This window comes from Anolis carolinensis, unplaced genomic scaffold (assembly GCF_035594765.1).
Source record: "Anolis carolinensis isolate JA03-04 unplaced genomic scaffold, rAnoCar3.1.pri scaffold_15, whole genome shotgun sequence".
Taxonomy (NCBI): Eukaryota; Metazoa; Chordata; class Lepidosauria; order Squamata; family Dactyloidae; genus Anolis; species Anolis carolinensis.
Genome location: NW_026943826.1, coordinates 7,720,163 through 7,738,653, shown reverse-complemented (window position 1 = coordinate 7,738,653; position 18,491 = coordinate 7,720,163). Strand labels below are relative to the sequence as shown.

General features: G+C 42.6%; 2 protein-coding genes across 27 annotated transcripts in view; both read left to right on the top strand.

Annotated features, from left to right (window-relative positions):
• Positions 1-18,491, top strand: part of agrn (agrin) — a 471,015-nt gene that overhangs the window by 330,864 nt on the left and 121,660 nt on the right. For 11 of the 12 annotated variants that reach the window (XM_062965817.1, XM_062965814.1, XM_062965810.1 and 8 more), the window contains one exon: positions 17,446-17,667. In XM_062965817.1, the coding sequence (XP_062821887.1) occupies positions 17,446-17,667 (222 nt within the window). Of the gene's footprint in view, positions 1-6,970; positions 7,562-17,445; positions 17,668-18,491 lie in introns of those variants that run through there. The other variant, XM_062965819.1, reaches the window with a different exon arrangement.
• Positions 7,570-15,504, top strand: LOC134294503 (uncharacterized). Of its 15 annotated transcripts, none has more exons than XM_062965838.1 (4): positions 7,570-8,369; positions 8,619-8,846; positions 8,902-9,205; positions 9,240-15,504. In XM_062965838.1, the coding sequence occupies exons 1-4, from the start codon at positions 8,044-8,046 to the stop codon at positions 10,017-10,019; spliced, it is 1,638 nt and encodes a 545-aa protein (XP_062821908.1). In that variant the 5' UTR covers positions 7,570-8,043; the 3' UTR covers positions 10,020-15,504. The 15 variants fall into 15 exon arrangements, with proteins under 15 accessions (XP_062821908.1, XP_062821906.1, XP_062821907.1 ...); XM_062965836.1 differs by having other exon boundaries at positions 8,541-8,846; XM_062965837.1 differs by having other exon boundaries at positions 7,570-8,405.

The window sequence follows — 18,491 nt, the reverse complement described above, 5'->3', positions numbered from 1 at the left end:
GTCAGAGTGGTCCTTGCTCAGAGTGGTCCCTGGTCAGAGTGTTCCTTGGTCAAATGGTCCCTGCTCAGAGTGGTCCTTGGTCAGAGTGGTCCCTGCTCAGAGTGGTCCCTGCTCAGAGTGGTCCTTGGTCAGAGTGGTCCTTGCTCAGAGTGGTCCCTGGTCAGAGTGTTCCTTGGTCAAATGGTCCCTGGTCAGAGTGGTCCTTGCTCAGAGTGGTCCTTAGTCAGAGTGGTCCCTGGTCAGAGTGGTCCTTGCTCAGAGTGGTCCTTAGTCAGAGTGGTCCCTGGTCAGAGTGGTCCTTGGGCAAGTGGTCCCTGGTCAGAATGGTCCCTGCTTAAAGTGGTCACTGGTCAAAGTAAGTCCTTGTTCACAGTGGTCCTTGCTCAGAGTGGTCCTTGGGCAAGTGGTCCCTGGTCAGAATGGTCCCTGCTTAAAGTGGTCACTGGTCAAAGTGGTCCGATTTCCTGCTTCTTGGTAGAGGGTTGGACTGGATGGCCCATGAGGTCTCTTCCAGCTCTACTATTCTATGATTCTATGGTCAGAGTGGTCCTTGGTCAGAGTGGTCCTTGGTCAGAGTGGTCCATGGTCAGAGTGGTCCCTGGTCAGAGTGGTCCTTGGTCAAGTAGTCCCAGGTCAGAGTGGTCCCTGGTTCACCTAGTTTAGTATTTTCCACACTGGCTTCTCCAAGATTTCAGTCATTATCCACAATCCTAATGTTATGGGTTGAACGTACCTCTTTTTGCTTACAAAACATATGTTTTGTCATGAGGTCACAGCTCCCTTTTTGTAAACAGTTACAGATATCAGCAGCAGAGACGAGGATCTTGCCTGGGTATTGGGCAATATGCTAGTAGTTGGGCTTCCTTCTGTGGGAGGCATGTTGCAGATTTGTTTTTCTCTGTATCATTTCCTTCTTGCCACTGCCACTGCCGCCACTGCCTTTGAGATCAACATAACAACGCCGGCAAAACATATAGGATTCCTGCCTGAGTCAATACATAATAACTATTATCAGTACCTCTCAATATTACTGTGCAGACTATATGCCTGAAATGCTTTGGTTGGCTGTTTCGTATTTTTGCCCGCCAACGTAGGTTGCCGGCGAGCTTCGGCTTCTTTCTAAATTGAATTGTTAATTCATTTCAGACACTGACCAAGCTCGGCTACAGTTCGGTGCGACGTATAAATGGATGACACCAGGGCTTGCGATGAACAAGCAATTCCAGAACCGAGTTTAGAAGTGGGCTTTGCTGCCTGGATTTGTATTTTCTGTGATTGAGTGTGATGTTTAATTTGGCAACAGAAACGGGGATGTTAAGCAGGCAGAAAATGAAAGCATCCTAAGCATTTCACAACCATTACTTACCTCTTGTAACCCAAATTTTTATAATGGGTCCAAAACTATTATTAGCTTAACACAGGATGAGTAAATAATATAATTATAATAATATACTTAGCCCCTTGTAAAGTACAATCCTGGGGCTCTGTGGTTTCCCCAAAGGTTGTTTCTATGGCCTAAAATACCCCCAGAATCTCTGCAAGGCTATGAATAAATAAAATAGCCATGTCCTCTCCGAAAAGCTTATATTTCAAGTGGTCCCAGCACTATTTAATCGGGCTGTGGATAGTTGAAAATCCCATATTTTCAAAACCATACGTGGACTTTTCATCCAGTCTTTTGATTCTGTTTTTTTTTTCAATTTTAACATGTAGCCTTTCATTAGGATTTTGTGAGTTTAGGAGAACTATCCAAAAACAGCAGAGCATCCAAAAATATGTAAATGTAGTTGAGCATTCAGCTCACATCAAGCAGTGTGTGAAGTGCCATGTTGCTGATCCAATCTTTTGATTCTGCATTTTTTCAATTTTACCATGTGGCCTTTTTGTTAGGATTTTGTGGGTGTTAGGAGAAACTATCCAAAAACAGCAGAGCATCCAAAATATGTAAATATAGTTGAGCATTCAGCTCACATCAAGCAGTGTGTGAAGTGCCATGTTGCTGATCCAATCTTTTGATTCTGCATTTTTTTCAATTTTACTATGTGGCCTTTTTGTTAGGATTTTGTGGGTGTTAGGAGAAACTATCCAAAAACAGCAGAGCATCCAAAAATATGTAAATATAGTTGAGCATTCAGTTCACATCAAGCAGTCTGTGAAGTGCCATGTTGCTGATCCAATCTTTTGATCCTGTATTTTTTCAATTTTACCATGTGGCCTTTTTGTTAGGATTTTGTGGGTGTTAGGAGAAACTATCCAAAAACAGCAGAGCATCCAAAAATATGTGGATATAGTTGAGCATTCAGCTCACATCAAGCAGTGTGTGAAGTGCCATGTTGCTGATCCAATCTTTTGATTCTGCATTTTTTTCAATTTCATCATGTGGCCTTTTTGTTAGGATTTTGTGGGTGTTAGGAGAAACTATCCAAAAACAGCAGAGCGTCCAAAAATATGTAAATATAGTTGAGCATTCAGCTCACATCAAGCAGTGTGTGAAGTGCCATGTTGCTGATCCAATCTTTTGCTTCTGCATTTTTTCATTTTTACCATGTGGCCTTTTTGTTAGGATTTTGTGGGTGTTAGGAGAAACTATCCAAAAACAGCAGAGCATCCAAAAATATGTAAATATAGTTGAGCATTCAGCTCACATCAAGCAGTGTGTGAAGTGCCGTGTTGCTGATCCAATCTTTTGATTCTGCAATTTTTTTTCAATTTAACCATGTGGCCTTTTTGTTAGGATTTTGTGGGTGTTAGGAGAAACTATCCAAAAACAGCAGAGCATCCAAAAATATGCAAACATAGTTGAGCATTCAGCTCACAGCAAGCAGAGCGTTAAGTGCCACGTGACTATAAAAAATTTAGAGCTTAAAAGGCAAACATACAGAATTGTGTCTTTTAAATCACAAAAGTATTAACTACATTTCTTACATTGCTACTCTAAACTCCATTTCGTCTAGGGTTCAAAAGAGAGGGAACAATCTCCAGGCATTACATCTCTGCTGACAGACGGGGCACATTTACTCCAGTTGTATATTTTACTAAGGCTGCAGAACCCATCTTTCAGTGGTCTAGAGTTTAATCTGCATGAGTGTAGAGTTTTTTCTCCAAGGTATCGTACACACCCGGTTCTATATCTGGCCCTTTTGAAGGTTTTTCAAAAGGCGATAGAGACAGGGAGAGATGAAGCGCCCATCTGTATGTCCGTCACTCTTTGGACCTCTCAGATCTCTCTTAGGAAGACAAAAGCAGAGGGATAAAGGTCCCCCGCTTCCAACCCAGGAGATCAAAATATCAGTGTCAAAGCCAAAAGTTTGAAAGCACACAAAGTAGAGACAATCAAAAGCAAATAGGACAGTGTTTCTTTCTGAAGGTGAAAGCTGGAGGAGCTTCAAGCTTGGCTCCTGGCTTTTATCCGTCCCTGGTGAAGCAGCCCATGGCACCATCTGGGGCCGGGAGAGCATCTGGTTCAGCCATTTCTTGCTACAATGAAATGAAAATAATGCCTCCACCTTCGTAACTCCTCAACAGATGACAGTCCTGGTCTGCGGCAAGTACTGGCTTGTTCAGTAGACTCTCCTCTACAGTTCCATTTGGCAGGGAGCCTTAGCGTTGAATGGTTGTGTTGTTAAAGTGCGAAGTATGGAACCCTGCGCAGACGGGGAAGCCTTAGCATTGAACGGTTGTGTTGTTAAAGTGCAAAGTATGGAACCCTGCGCAGACAGGGAAGCCTTAGCATTGAACGGTTGTGTTGTTAAAGGGCGAAGTATGGAACCCTGTGCAGACGGGCAAGCCTTAGTATTGAACGGTTGTGTTGTTAAAGTGCAAAGTATGGAACCCTGCGCAGACGGGGAAGCCTTAGCATTGAATGGTTGTGTTGTTAAAGTGTGAAGTATGAAACCCTGCGCAGACGGGGAAGCCTTAGCATTGAACGGTTGTGTTGTTAAAGCACGAAGTATGGAACCCTGCGCAGACGGGGAACCTTAGTATTGAACGGTTGTGTTGTTAAAGTGCAAAGTATGGAACCCTGCGCAGACGGGGAAGCCTTAGCATTGAATGGTTGTGTTGTTAAAGTGTGAAGTATGAAACCCTGCGCAGACGGGGAAGCCTTAGCATTGAACGGTTGTGTTGTTAAAGTGCAAAGTATGGAACCCTGCGCAGACAGGGAAGCCTTAGCATTGAACAGTTGTGTTGTTAAAGTGTGAAGTATGGAACTCTGCGCAGATGGAAAAGCCTTAGCATTGAACACTTGTGTTGTTAAAGTGCAAAGTATGGAATCCTGCGCAGATGGGGAAGCCTTAGCATTGAACGGTTGTGTTGTTAAAGGGCGAAGTAGGGAACCCTGCGCAGACGGGGAAGCCTTAGCATTGAACGGTTGTGTTGTTGAAGTGCGAAGTATGGAACCCTGCGCAGACGGGGAAGCCTTAGCATTGAACGGTTGTGTTGTTAAAGTGCGAAGTATGGAACCCTGCGCAGACGGGGAAGCCTTAGCATTGAACGGTTGTGTTGTTAAAGGGCGAAGTAGGGAACCCTGCGCAGACGGTCGGTCAGTGCGACTTAAGCAACGTGCAGTCATTGGAGATTCATTGGAGATTCCCAAAGGAGATTCATCACAGAATGCAAGCTGTTTATGGCGATTGTGTTGATGTGAGTCCAGTGTGTCATTGGGCGAGTAAGCTTAAAGATGTTGAGGTGGGAACATCTGAAGAGTTGGAAGTCCTGTGACAGCAACCACTGAGTTTCACAAGCAAAAGGTTGGCAGATTGATTCAGGACGATCGTCGTATTACTCAGAGAGAAATTTCAAGCATCATCGGCATTTCACAAGAACGTGTGGGTCACATTATTGCTATCGGAAGAGCTGTGCACAATGGGTCCTGTGAGACGCCGGTTATGGAAACAGAGTGTCGACTTTTTCTGTGACGGCTTCAGAAAACTTGTTCATCGTTGGCAGAAATGTGTCCAATTCTCTGGTGATGATGTGGTAAAGTGAATAGTGGTTGTTAAAGTGCACGTTCTAAGGATTATTTCTGCGTTTGATTTATTGAAATATTCCCATCCAAACCCAAGTAACGAAGGTGGAGGCATTACTCATAGATCCAAACAAGAAACCCTGGGAAGCATTCCTTGGTTGTCCTTCCCCTTCTCCACTCCCAGTTCAGACTTGGTTTAGCTTTTAGAGCAAAACCCTTGTTTATGTCGCCACACTCTTCTTGCTCCCGTTCCTGGAAGATGTCGCCAACCAGGATTTTTAAAGTCTCCCAAACTCACCTAGATGCTTTAAGCCAGAGCTTGAAGACTGGCTGCTAACCAAGTTGCCCTAGAGCTGGGCATGCCCTCTGTCATACCAAGGAAACATCATTCTCCTTCCATCTCCTGGCCTTGGGATATAGAGAGACCTTTGCTCTTAGGCCGTGAGTTCAAGTCTAGCTGAAGGTAACATTCTTGGTCTATAGCTCCTGGCAAGGACCTTTAGCTCTGTGGCTGAGCACATGACTGTCAGTAAAGACATTACCTTCCAGCTAGAGGAATCACAGAAATAGTGCTTGTAAATCTTACCTACTACTTGTTTCAACTAAAATACAGAATGCTGACAGTGGTCAAAACAAGACAATGGTCTAATTCCAGATGAGACAGTTCTGGATGTTCAGCATTCTATTTTGAATATGGAAGTAGGACAGTAGTGGGTGAAGGAGAGGCCTCTTGACGCTCCAAGGCACTCTGCACATGCTCAGAGGTGTTTCCAGGGTGGAGATGATGGAAAATATTCCATGCCTTCAGCGAAAGGCACTTTGCACATGTTCAGAAGCTCTTCCAGGAGTAGATGGGCCTTGTTGTGACTCAGCTGGAACCTCAGATTGACTCTGATGAGGATAATGGGATTCGGGTTCGGCAGTGGAACTCTCTTCCCCGGACTGTGGTGGAGGCTCCTTCTTTTAAACAGGCTGGATGGCCATCTGTCGGGGGTGCTTTGAATGCGATTTCCTGCTTCTTGGCAGGGGGTTGGACTGGATGGCCCATGAAGTCTCTTCCAACTCTACTATTCTATGATTCTATGAAAAGATGAGGAACAGAGAGTGCAAGTTCATTTTCCCACAGCAAGGGATGATGTTGATGATACTGAAACTAGCCAGGTGCAAATTGACTTAGAAAAGGAGGACAGCTCTCAGTTTGATGACGAGGCTCAGCAAAATAACGAGCAGGCTGACCTTGATGAAATGGGCTCCTTAGATCGAGCTGACCGCTTGGAATTCAGGGTTCGGAGGACAGTGAGAATCGCAAACAAGAGGGAGGTTAGAGGCCAGAGAAATGCCTTCATGTTTTGCAAAGGGTATTAAAGCAATGTGTTTGGAGACAAACCTTTGTCAAAGCAACTTTCGTTCAACCAAGAAGCAAGCTCTCGTTTTCCTGGATTATCTTGTTCATGTTCCTGGGACTTTGTCATGCTCTAATAGGACTTTGTTTATTTCTTGTGGGTTCCTGGTTTGTTCTCTAAAGCTCTATTTTGTAACCCACTTTTGGAACTTTACTTTTGCTTTTTAAGAACTTTTTATCTTCTATTTTCTAATAAACTGAAAAGACTTCAACCTGTATGCAGTTTGGTGTATATGGCAAGGTGAAGCTATATAGGTGCGACAGGCCTTGCCTTCAGCAAAAGACACTCTGCTGATGCTCAGAGGAGCTTTGGGTGTGGAAGTGGGAAAGGAGAGGATGAAGGAAGGTCTCTGAGGATTCAAGGCATTCTGCACATGCTCAGAAGTGCTTCCAGGGTGGAGTAGATGGAAGATAGACCTCCATCTTCTATGTTGAAGAGCCCTGTTCACAGACTTCCTCCCTTTTTTGATTGCGGGTATTTTTCTGGTAGTTCCTTATGGTACCATTAAAATACCTCCCCGCTTAAGCAGTACCTATTTATCTACTCACAGGAGCCCCAGGTGATGTAGTGGTTAAACCCTTTATGCCGGCAGGACTGCTGATCAATATGTCGATGGTTCGAATCCGGGGAGAGTGGGTGAGCTCCTCTGTCAGCTCTAGCTCCCCATTAAACATTTGTGCATCTTCTGGGCAACGTCCTTGCAGACAGCCAATTCTCTCACACCAGAAGCGACTTGCAGATAGAAATCTACTCACATCTGTTTTCGATCTGCTAGATGGGCAGTGAGCTGGGCCAAATGTCAGGTGATCACCCCGACCCGGGCTTCGAACTTCCAACCTTTCGATTGGTAGGATTTATTGCAGCTGGTGTGCTTCCGGAACATGGCCATACAGCCCAGAAAACTCACAGCAACCCAAAACTAAACTAAAGTGTAAGTTTAGTTTAAATAAAGGCAATAAATTTAATAAATACATAAACTAATAATCGATTTCTCTTGGGAGGATGGCGAGGGAGTCCAAAGCTATGTCTGTCTTTTCCTTCTTTCCTCCTGTCTTTCTTTTTCTCCTCCCTCTCTCTGTCCTGTCCCTTTCTTTCTTTCCGTTGTGTGTCTTGTGTCTTCCAGTGTTGCCTGTTTGGAGAAAGGACGTCCGCCAACACAACGCTGCGCCTACCGGGATGTTTCTTCTCCGAGGTCGGCTTTCTACCCTTCTTCTGCTCCCCACACCTTAAGCTCTGCCCCAGTCCGCTCATCCTCCTTCTCTCTCAGCCACAAAGAAAGAAAGCTCTGTTGGAATGCAACCTAATGCTTTTCTCCCCTCTCTCAATCCCCGCAAGCTCCCATTAACAACCTCCCCGTGCCACCAACGCCATCAGGACATCTACTTGGGCTGCTCCTCATTGGTTTATCATTTGTCACCCTGCTTGGCTTCCTGGAGCTGTCATGCCGTCCTCCATTCTTTCACATGTTTGTGCATCTGTCTGTGTGGATGCGTGCATGAAAAGCGCAATCCCTTTTGATTCTCTGGGACTTCGGGGAAGAAATTGAGCATCAACGGAGTCATGGCATGCAGCATTGCTTCCTGTGACAGACGAGAAGGAAGAAGCTTTTGGGTTGTTTGGGCATTGTATAAATACTCTGTGTTGTGACTCAGCTAGAGCCTCAGAGTGACTCTGATGTGGATTATGGGATTGAGGTTCAAGATGATGAGATTCAGGTTCAAGATGACTCTGATGGGAATTATGGGATTCAGGTTCAAGATGATGAGATTCAGGTTCCAGATGACTCTGATGGGAATTATGGGATTCAGGTTCAAGATGATGAGATTCAGGTTCCAGATGACTCTGATGGGAATTATGGGATTCAGGTTCAAGATTATGAGATTCAGGTTCCAGATGACTCTGATGGGAATTATGGGATTCAGGTTCAAGATGATGAGATTCAGGTTCAAGATGACTCTGATGTGGATTATGGGATTCAGGTTCAAGATGATGAGATTCAGGTTCAAGATGACTCTGATGGGAATTATGGGATTCAGGTTCAAGATGATGAGATTGAGGTTCAAGATGACTCTGATGTGGATTGTGGGATTCAGGTTCAAGATGATGGGATTCAGGTTCAAGATGACTCTGATGGGAATTATGGGATTCAGGTTGAAGATGATGAGATTCAGGTTCAAGATGATGAGATTCAGGTTCAAGATGACTCTGATGGGAATTATGGGATTCAGGTTTAAGATGATGAGATTCAGGTTCAAGATGACTCTGATGTGGATTATGGGATTCAGGTTCAAGATGATGAGATTCAGGTTCAAGATGACTCTGATGTGGATTATGGGATTCAGGTTCAAGATGATGAGATTCAGGTTCAAGATGACTCTGATGTGGATTATGGGATTCAGGTTCAAGATGATGAGATTCAGGTTCAAGATGACTCTGATGTGGATTATGGGATTCAGGTTCAAGATGATGAGATTCAGGTTCAAGATGACTGATGGGAATTATGGGATTCAGGTTCAAGATGATGAGATTCAGGTTCAAGATGATGAGATTCAGGTTCAAGATGACTCTGATGGGAATTATGGGATTCAGGTTTAAGATGATGAGATTCAGGTTCAAGATGACTCTGATGTGGATTATGGGATTCAGGTTCAAGATGATGAGATTCAGGTTCAAGATGACTCTGATGTGGATTATGGGATTCAGGTTCAAGATGATGAGATTCAGGTTCAAGATGACTCTGATGTGGATTATGGGATTCAGGTTCAAGATGATGAGATTCAGGTTCAAGATGACTGATGGGAATTATGGGATTCAGGTTCAAGATGATGAGATTCAGGTTCAAGATGACTGATGGGAATTATGGGATTCAGGTTCAAGATGATGAGATTCAGGTTCAAGATGACTCTGATGTGGATTATGGGATTCAGGTTCAAGATGATGAGATTCAGGTTCAAGATGACTCTGATGGGAATTATGGGATTCAGGTTCAAGATGATGAGATTCAGGTTCAAGATGACTCTGATGTGGATTATGGGATTCAGGTTCAAGATGATGAGATTCAGGTTCAAGATGACTCTGATGGGAATTATGGGATTCAGGTTCAAGATGATGAGATTCAGGTTCAAGATGACTCTGATGGGAATTATGGGATTCAGGTTCAAGATGATGAGATTCAGGTTCAAGATGACTCTGATGTGGATTATGGGATTCAGGTTCAAGATGATGAGATTCAGGTTCAAGATGAATCTGATGGGAATTATGGGATTCAGGTTCAAGATGACTCTGATGTGGATTATGGGATTCAGGTTCAAGATGATGAGATTCAGGTTCAAGATGACTCTGATGGGAATTATGGGATTCAGGTTCAGAGTGTTCCTGCTGTGGCAGATGAGGAGCAGGGAGGCTTTCCCATGGTAGGGAATGGTGTTGATGATACTGAAGCTAGCCAGGTGCAAAGGGAGGACAGCTCCCAGTCTGATAGCAGGCAGACATACACTAATGCTAATGAGCTGTCTGGCTTTTGGATCTTTGTATCGAGCTGGCTGTTTGGAATTCAGGATTCGCAGGAGTGCTTGAATAGCAAACGAGGGAGGTCAGAGGCCAAAGAAATGCGTTCATGCTATGCAAAGGGTATTAAAAGAGTGTGCTGAGAGAGAAATCTTTGTCAAAGCAACTTCTCGTTTGAGTCAAGAAGCCAGCTCTAGCTTTCTCAGATTGTCTTGCAGCTTTGGTGTATTCATGTTTCTTGGGACCTGAGGTGCAACACTGTTGCTCTTCAGCCTTGTTTGCTTGACAAAGGGTGCCATGTGCCAGCTCCCTGTGCCTGTTTTTTGAGAGCATTGTAGAAGAGATATGGGTCACAATCTCTTCTCAGCGTGTTGTTGAAGGCTTTCATGGCCGGAATCACTGGATTGCTGTGAATTTTCCAGGCTGTCTGGCTATGTTTCAGAAGCATTCCCTCCTGACGTTTCACCCACATCTACGGCAGGCAAAACGTCAGGAGAGAATGCTTCTGGAACATGGCCATACAGCCCGGAAAACTCACAGCAACCCAGTGATCACAGCCATGAAAGCCTTCGACAAGCCCAGTTTAGTTTTGTTTATATGGAGGAAGATTCAAAAAGGCAGCCTGAAATGGGAGACTGGTTTGCCTCCTTACTGAGATCTTGACCCAGGTGATGCAAATATCTATCTATCTATCTATCTATCTACGAGGGCTATCCACAAAGTAGATTACGTTTTGGAATTAAAAATGAACAAAGTATAGGAAAAAACATTTACCATATGCAGTTGCAAGCCAATACTACTTCTCAACATAGTCGCCATTCAAATCTAGGCACTTGTCATAGCGATGAATGAGCTTGGCAACTCCTTCTCCACTAAATTCTGCCGCTTGCGTCCTCAACCACTTGTTTCCAACAGTGGGGGCATGGCTGGCAACACAGTGTTTTGGCAACATTGCGCAGCTGCGGAAAGAGGAGACTGGCTGGTTGAGGACGGAAGCGGCAGAGTTTAGTGGGGAAGGAGTTGCAAATCTCATTCATCGCTATGATAAGTGCCTAGATTTGAATGGCGACTATGTTGAGAAGTGGTATTTGGGTGTGGCTTTCAACTGCATATGGTAAATGTTTTCTCCTATACTTTTTGAGGACGCAAGCAGCAGAGTTTTGTGGGGAAGGAGTTGCCAAGCTCATTCATCGCTATGACAAGTGCCTAGATTTGAATGGCGACTATGTTGAGAAGTGGTATTTGGGTGTGGCTTTCAACTGCATATGGTAAATCTTTTCTGCTATACTTTTTGAGGACACAAGCAGCAGAGTTTTGTGGGGAAGGAGTTGCCAAGCTCATTCATTGCTATGGTAAGTGCCTAGATTTGAATGGCGACTATGTTGAGAAGTGGTATTTGGGTGTGGCTTTCAACTGCATATGGTAAATGTTTTCCCCTATACTTTTTGAGGGTGCAAGCGGCAGAGTTTTGTGGGAAAGGAGTTGCCAAGCTCATTCATCACTATGATAAGTGCCTAGATTTGAATGGCGACTATGTTGAGAAGTGGTATTTGGGTGTGGCTTTCAACTGCATATAGTAAATGTTTTCTTCTATACTTGGTTCATTTTTAATTCCAAAACATAATCTACTTTCTGGATAGCCCTCGTATCTATCTAGTAGCTCATGACCGCCTGTCTTCCCTTTCTATCTGATTGTCTTCTTTTCAGTGTTGTGTTCTCTTCCTTTCCTTTCTCTGTCTCTCTCTCTCACTCCTGGCTGTTGCTTGATCCTGATTGAACGTGGTTCCGCCATTGCCACCCCGCAGTTTGCCTCCGCCCTACGTTCAGCTTTTCTCTTTTGCCCTGTGAGCAAAATCCAACTCCGCAATGCCAGCTTTCCGCCCATGGCAGAAGAAACCCTGTCTTGATCCTTTTTGCCTGCAGGTTGCATGAAGAAGATGGATTCACTTGTTTGGTTTTATAAAAAAAAAACATACATCCTTTGAGCAAGAGGGACTGATTTAAGAGATGGGTCTATCTCTTACTTGCTTGAGGGTGGCCTTGAGACGGAAAGGGCAAAAAAGTATATCTTAGCACCTCCTGAAATTTTGTAAATAAAGTTCTCTTCAAGGGTGATTCATTCAAGCACAGAACTCGGAATCACGGCTTCTTGCTGTTATTTCGATACTTAAAAATCACATCCCCAGACATCATGAAACAAGAGAGGCAAGACAGGCAGATCATATCCCCGAACATAAGCATAAGAATGAGCAAGATTTCAGGGGGGAACCAGAAACAAACGCCTACGCACACATTAGGCATTAGTTCTCAGCGGTTGAAGTTGGATCTGATATACTATGGGAAAGAGTGGAAGAAGGGAGTGCAGAAGAGCTCAGGAAAGACTGGGTTGCTGTGAGTTTTCCGGGCTGTATGGCCATGTTCGAGAAGCATTCTCTCCTGACGTTTCACCCACATCTATGGCAGGCACCCTCACAGGTTGTGAAGTCTGTTGGAAACTAGGCAAGTGGGGTCTATATATCTGTGGAAAGTCCAGGGTGTGGGAAAGAACTCTTGTCTGCTTGAGGCGAGTGTGAGTGTTGTAATTAATCACCTTGATTAGCATTGAATAGCTTGCTTCAAAGTCTGGCTGCTTCCTGCCTGGGGGAATTCTTTGTTGGGAGGTGTTAGCTAGCCCCGATTGTTTCCTATCTGGAATTCTCCTGGTTTTTTTAGTGTTCTTTATTTACTAAGCCACTAATTCCAATAGAAAACCAATCTCAAATATATATATACAGTACAGTCTCACTTATCCAAGCTAAACGGACCGGCAGAAGCTTAGGAATTTAGCACTGAAATATCACGATATATTGAAAACATTGACTACAAAAATGGCTTGGATAATCCAGAACCTTGGATAAGCGAAAGTCTACTGTATATGTGTGTGTGTGTGTGTGTGTGTGTGTGTGTGTGTGTGTATATATATATATATATATATATATATATATATATATATATATACAGTAGAGTCTCACTTATCCAAGGTAAACGGGCCGGCAGAAGCTTGGATGAGCGAATATCTTGGATAATAAGGAGGGATTAAGGAAAAGCCTATTAAACATCAAATTAGGTTATGATTTTACAAATTAAGCACCAAAACATGTTGTACAACAAATTTGACAGAAAAAGTAGTTCAGTACGCAGTAATGTTATGTTGTAATTACTCTATTTACAAATTTGGATAAGCGAGTCTTGGATAAATGAGACTCTACTATATATATGTGTGTGTGTGTGTGTGTGTGTGTATGAGATTGGTTTTCTATTGTAATTAGTGGATTAGTGTCTTTGTGATTCAAGGGAATCCATTTTCTTTTTAGTTCTTTATTTACTGTTCCGATTCTAGAGTCGTTTAATACTGGGAGCCAGATTTTGTTCATTTTCATGTTGGATGGACTTTGTTGAACCACTACACAGAGAAGCCATTGACATCCACAAGCATGTGCACAACTTCAACAGAAACTATGAAAATGAACAAAATCTGGCCACCAGTATTTAAAAAAAAACTCCAAAATCAGGACAGTAAATAAAGAGCAACACTCTGAAAACAGGGGAATTCTAGACAGGAAACAATCAGGGCCTGGTAACACCTCCCAACAAAAGATCCCCCCAGAAAGCAGCCAAGTTTTGAAGCTGCAAGGCTATTCAATGCTAATCAAGGTGGCCAATGACAACATCCAACCTTGCCTCCAACAGACAAGAGTTCTTTTTTCCACCCAAGAGATATATAAACCTCCCTTGCCTAGTTTCCAACAGACCTCACAACCTTGAGGATGCCTGCCATAGATGTGGGCAAAACATCAGGAGGGAATGCTTCTAGAACATGGCCAGACAGCCCGGAAAACTCATATCAATTCAGTGATTCTGGCTATGAAAACCTTCGACAGCACAACATGCCTGATGTTTACACACATAGCCATTCCCATCCCATTGGAAGCTCTATAGGTCATCTTTGCTTCTGGACACCAAATATATGAACATCAGGGCCATGGAGCTGGAGGCGATGAAGCCAGCAGGTGCCTACTGCTTCTCCATGTGTTCACTGAACAGTTGAAAAATTTTCCAGAGAGGGCTTTGGTGTGGCAGAATGCTTATTCATGATCGGTTGGCAAGTGAGCAATAGTCCAAGTCTAGTCCAAGTCATTTTGATATGTGAGATGAAAGACATCCTGGCCTTTCCTTTCCTTTTTGGCCACAAAAACTGCCCTGGGGACCACACTTTAACATCTGCAACACAAGACAATTGTCTCACTCTCCTGACTATTAGAACCGATCATTATTTAGTAATAACTAGCTGTGCCCAGCCACGCGTTGCTGTGGCAAAGTGTAGTATGGGAAATAAAGTATTGAGGAACACAACTAGGACACGAAGTGAGCAAGGCCTAAAGGGGGCGGGGCCTACCCTTCTGACTGGCAGCCAGGGGGAGAATGGCTCTTCCTCGTCCTCTATAATTTGGACTTTATTTTTCTAGGTTTTTTTGATTGAAAGACATAGATTGGATGACGATGTCTTTTGTGGCCAAATTCGGTGCGATTTGGTTCAGTGGTTTTGTTGTTTACTCCATGGGGAAAATGCACATTACATCTCTCTATATATATATAAAAGGGTAATGGAATTTCGGCCTAGGACAAAACAACAAAACGACACATCCCAGAAACACTAAACTTGGCAGCACAACCCCTCATCCAGGCCTCTACGTTCATACAACAAAAAGAAAAGAAAAATAAAGTCCTAATTAGAGGGAGAGGAATAATTGTTTTTATCCAATTGTTGCCAGTTAAAAGGCTAAGCTCTGCCCACTTGATCTCCTAGCAACCCACTCAGCCCAGGGGACAGGCAGAGTTAGGCCTCACTTAGGCCTCTTCCACACTGCCTATAAAATACAGATTATCTGATTTGCACTGGATTATATGGCAGTGTAGACTCAAGGCCCTTCCACACAGCTATATAACCCATTTATAATCTTATATTATCTGCTTTGAACTGGATGATCTTGACTCCACACTGCCATATAATCCACTTCAGTGTGCAGTCAGACACAACTGGACTTCATGTCAGGAGAAAAACTTTACCCTTTACCTTAACTACCACCAATTCCTCAGTACTTTATTTCCCATACCACCATACTTTGCCACAGCAACGCGTGGCCGGGCACAGCTAGTCTATATATATAAAAAGGAAATGGAATTTCGGCCTAGGAGTAAACAACAAAACTGAAAGCCACAGAACCACAAAACTTGGCAGCAGAACCCAACAACCTTGCCGCTAGGTTCCTACAACAAAACCCAACATCTGGAACCGAACAGGGAGCCAAAAACACATAAAACAGGGGAAAACTATCTGCGCCTGCGCAAACCACAAACTGGCACGCACCCAACACACACACTCCTCAACCATTGCTCAGGCCATTACATGCCAATCAAGGTGACTAATAACACCATTCATACCTCCCGCACAGAGACTACTCATTGTTTTCCAACTCACCAAACAAGAAGAAAACGGTCAGGCTTTGAGGTTGCAAGGCTATTCACTACTATTCCACCAGACCAACAAATGATTCTGAAAAGCCACAGCAACCCATGGCCAGGCAAAGCTAGTCTATATATATATATATATATATATATATATATATATATATATATATAAAATTTATTTATTTATTTATTTGCTACATTTATATGCCGCCCTTCTCACCCTGAAGGGGACTCAGAGCAGCTTACACATTAAATTTACATACAATATTATATTAGCATAGTACAATACTGGTAATAAATTACTATATTGTACTGTTTCAATATATTGTAATATTATTAGTAATATTACATGTAAAATATAATATATAATTATTTTATATAATAATTTTGATGTTTTAAAAGGTGCTTTTAGGATGTTTTTAAGATGTTTTTAAGATGTTCTTTAAATTGTTGATTTTAGCCGGTTCTTGTAAGCTGCTCCGAGCCCTAGGGGAGTGGCGGCATATAAGTTTGAAAAATAAATAAATAATATTATATTGTATTAATAGTATATCATATTACAATATAATATTATGAATATTATATGTATATACAAAATGTTATAATTATTATATATTATTGTAAATTATATTGTATATATAAATATACAATTCCTCAGTACTTTATTTCCCATACCACCATACTTCGCCACAGCAACGCGTGGCCTGGCACAGCTAGTCTATATATATATATATATATATATATATATATATATATATATATATATAAAGAAAATGGAATTTCGGCCTAGGAGTAAACAACAAAACCAAAAGCCACAGAACCACAAAACTTGGCAACAGAACCCAACGACCTTACAACAAACCCAACATCTGGAATATAAATCTATATATATAAAAGAGTGATGGCATCACGGCGACCCACAAAACAACAAAACTACAGGCCCCCCAACCTCGAAATTTGACAACACAACTCATCATCCACGCCTCTAGGTTGATACAATAAAAAGAAAAGAAAAAGAAAATCCTAATTAGAGAGAGAGGAAGAATTGCTTTTATCCAATTGCTGCCAGTTAGAAAGCTAAGCTCCTCCAACTTGGTCTCCTAGCAACCCAATAAAAAAGAATAAAAAACACTAAAAAATAATTTAAAACACTAAAAATTAATACAATAAAATAATAAAATATAATAAATAAAAAAATAACTTACAATATAATTAATTAAAAAATACAAATAACGTCAAATAAAAATTACACCACAATTTTTAACCAATACCACCACCACTTTGCCACAGCAACGCGTGGCCGGGCACAGCTAGTCTATATATATAAAAGAGTGATGGCATCAGGGCAGTGGACAAAACAACAAAACTACAGGCCCCCCAACTTCGAAATTTGACAACACAACCCATCATTCACGGCTCTAGGTTGATACAACAAAAAGAAAAGAAAAATAAAGTCCTAATTACAGGGAGAGGAATAATAGTTTTTATCCAATTGCTGCCAGTTAGATGGCTAAGCTCCGCCCACTTGGTCTCCTAGCAACCTACTCAGCCCAGGGGACAGGCACAGTTAGGTCTCACTTAGGCCTCTTCCACAGATTATCAGATTTTAACTGGATTATATGGCAGTGTAGACTCAAGTCCCTTCCACACAGCTATATAACCTATTTATAATCTTATATTATCTGCTTTGAACTGGATTATCTTGAGTCCACACTGCCATATAATCCACTTCAGTGTGCATACTAAACATAAAGACAACCATACAACAGACATTCAATACCACCACTACCTCAACAATTTCTCACCAACACCACCAGACAACGCCACAGCAACGCGTGGCCGGGCACAGCTAGTATATATATAAAACATAGGCACACCAACCTTTGGGCCATTAGGTTTGGTGACAGAAGAGCACAGCTGTAAGTTTTCAGGGTTCATTCCGCTTGTTTAATCCTCCCGGTTGGAAGGTATACAGGGGCTGGAGATGGAGAGGCACACCTGCTGCTAACAGTGCGGCTAAACACTAAAAGCTCTCCTCTCCCCTCCTCTCTCCCGATCCAGATCTTGGCACCCCGAGCCCCTGCCTGAGTGTCGAGTGCACATTTGGGTCGACCTGCGTGGTGAAGAACCAGGAGGCGGTGTGCGAATGCCAGCAGGTGTGCCAAAGTCTCTACGATCCAGTTTGTGGCAGCAACAACCTCACGTACGGCAACCCCTGCGAGCTGGACGCCATGGCCTGTGCCCTCAGGAAAGAGATCCGGGTGAAACACAAAGGCCCCTGTGGTGAGTTAGTGAATGATGGGGTTATAGCTGTCACAGCTTTTGGTAGATCCCTGGCTGATTTGTGAATAATAATAATAATAACAGTCCTAGGCACTTGGGAAGCGTCCGACGTGTGATCCAATTCAACAGCCAGCAGAGTGTCTGCTGTGGACTCATCTTGTTGGGTTTCTAATAATAATAATAATAATAATAATAATAATAATAATAATAATAATAATAATAATAGGAAGTGTCCGACGTGTGATCCAATTCAACAGCCAGCAGAGTGTCTGCTGTGGACTCATCTTGTTGGGTTTCTAATAATAATAATAATAATAATAATAATAATAATAATAATAATAATAATAATAATAATAATAATAGGAAGTGTCCGACGTGTGATCCAATTCAACAGCCAGCAGAGTGTCTGCTGTGGACTCATCTTGTTGGGTTTCTAATAATAATAATAATAATAATAATAATAATAATAATAATAATAATAATTATAATAAAGAACAAGGTTTGGATCATTGATGTTGCCATCCCAGGTGACAGTCGCATTGAAGAAAAACAACAGGAAAAACTCAGCCGCTATCAGGACCTCAAGATTGAACTGCAAAGACTCTGGCAGAAACCAGTGCAGGTGGTCCCGGTGGTGATGGGCACACTGGGTGCCGTGCCAAAAGATCTCAGCCGGCATTTGGAAACAATAGACATTGACAAAATTACGATCTGCCAACTGCAAAAGGCCACCTTGCTGGGATCTGCACGCATCATCCGAAAATACATCACACAGTCCTAGACACTTGGGAAGTGTTCGACTTGTGATTTTGTGAAACGAAATC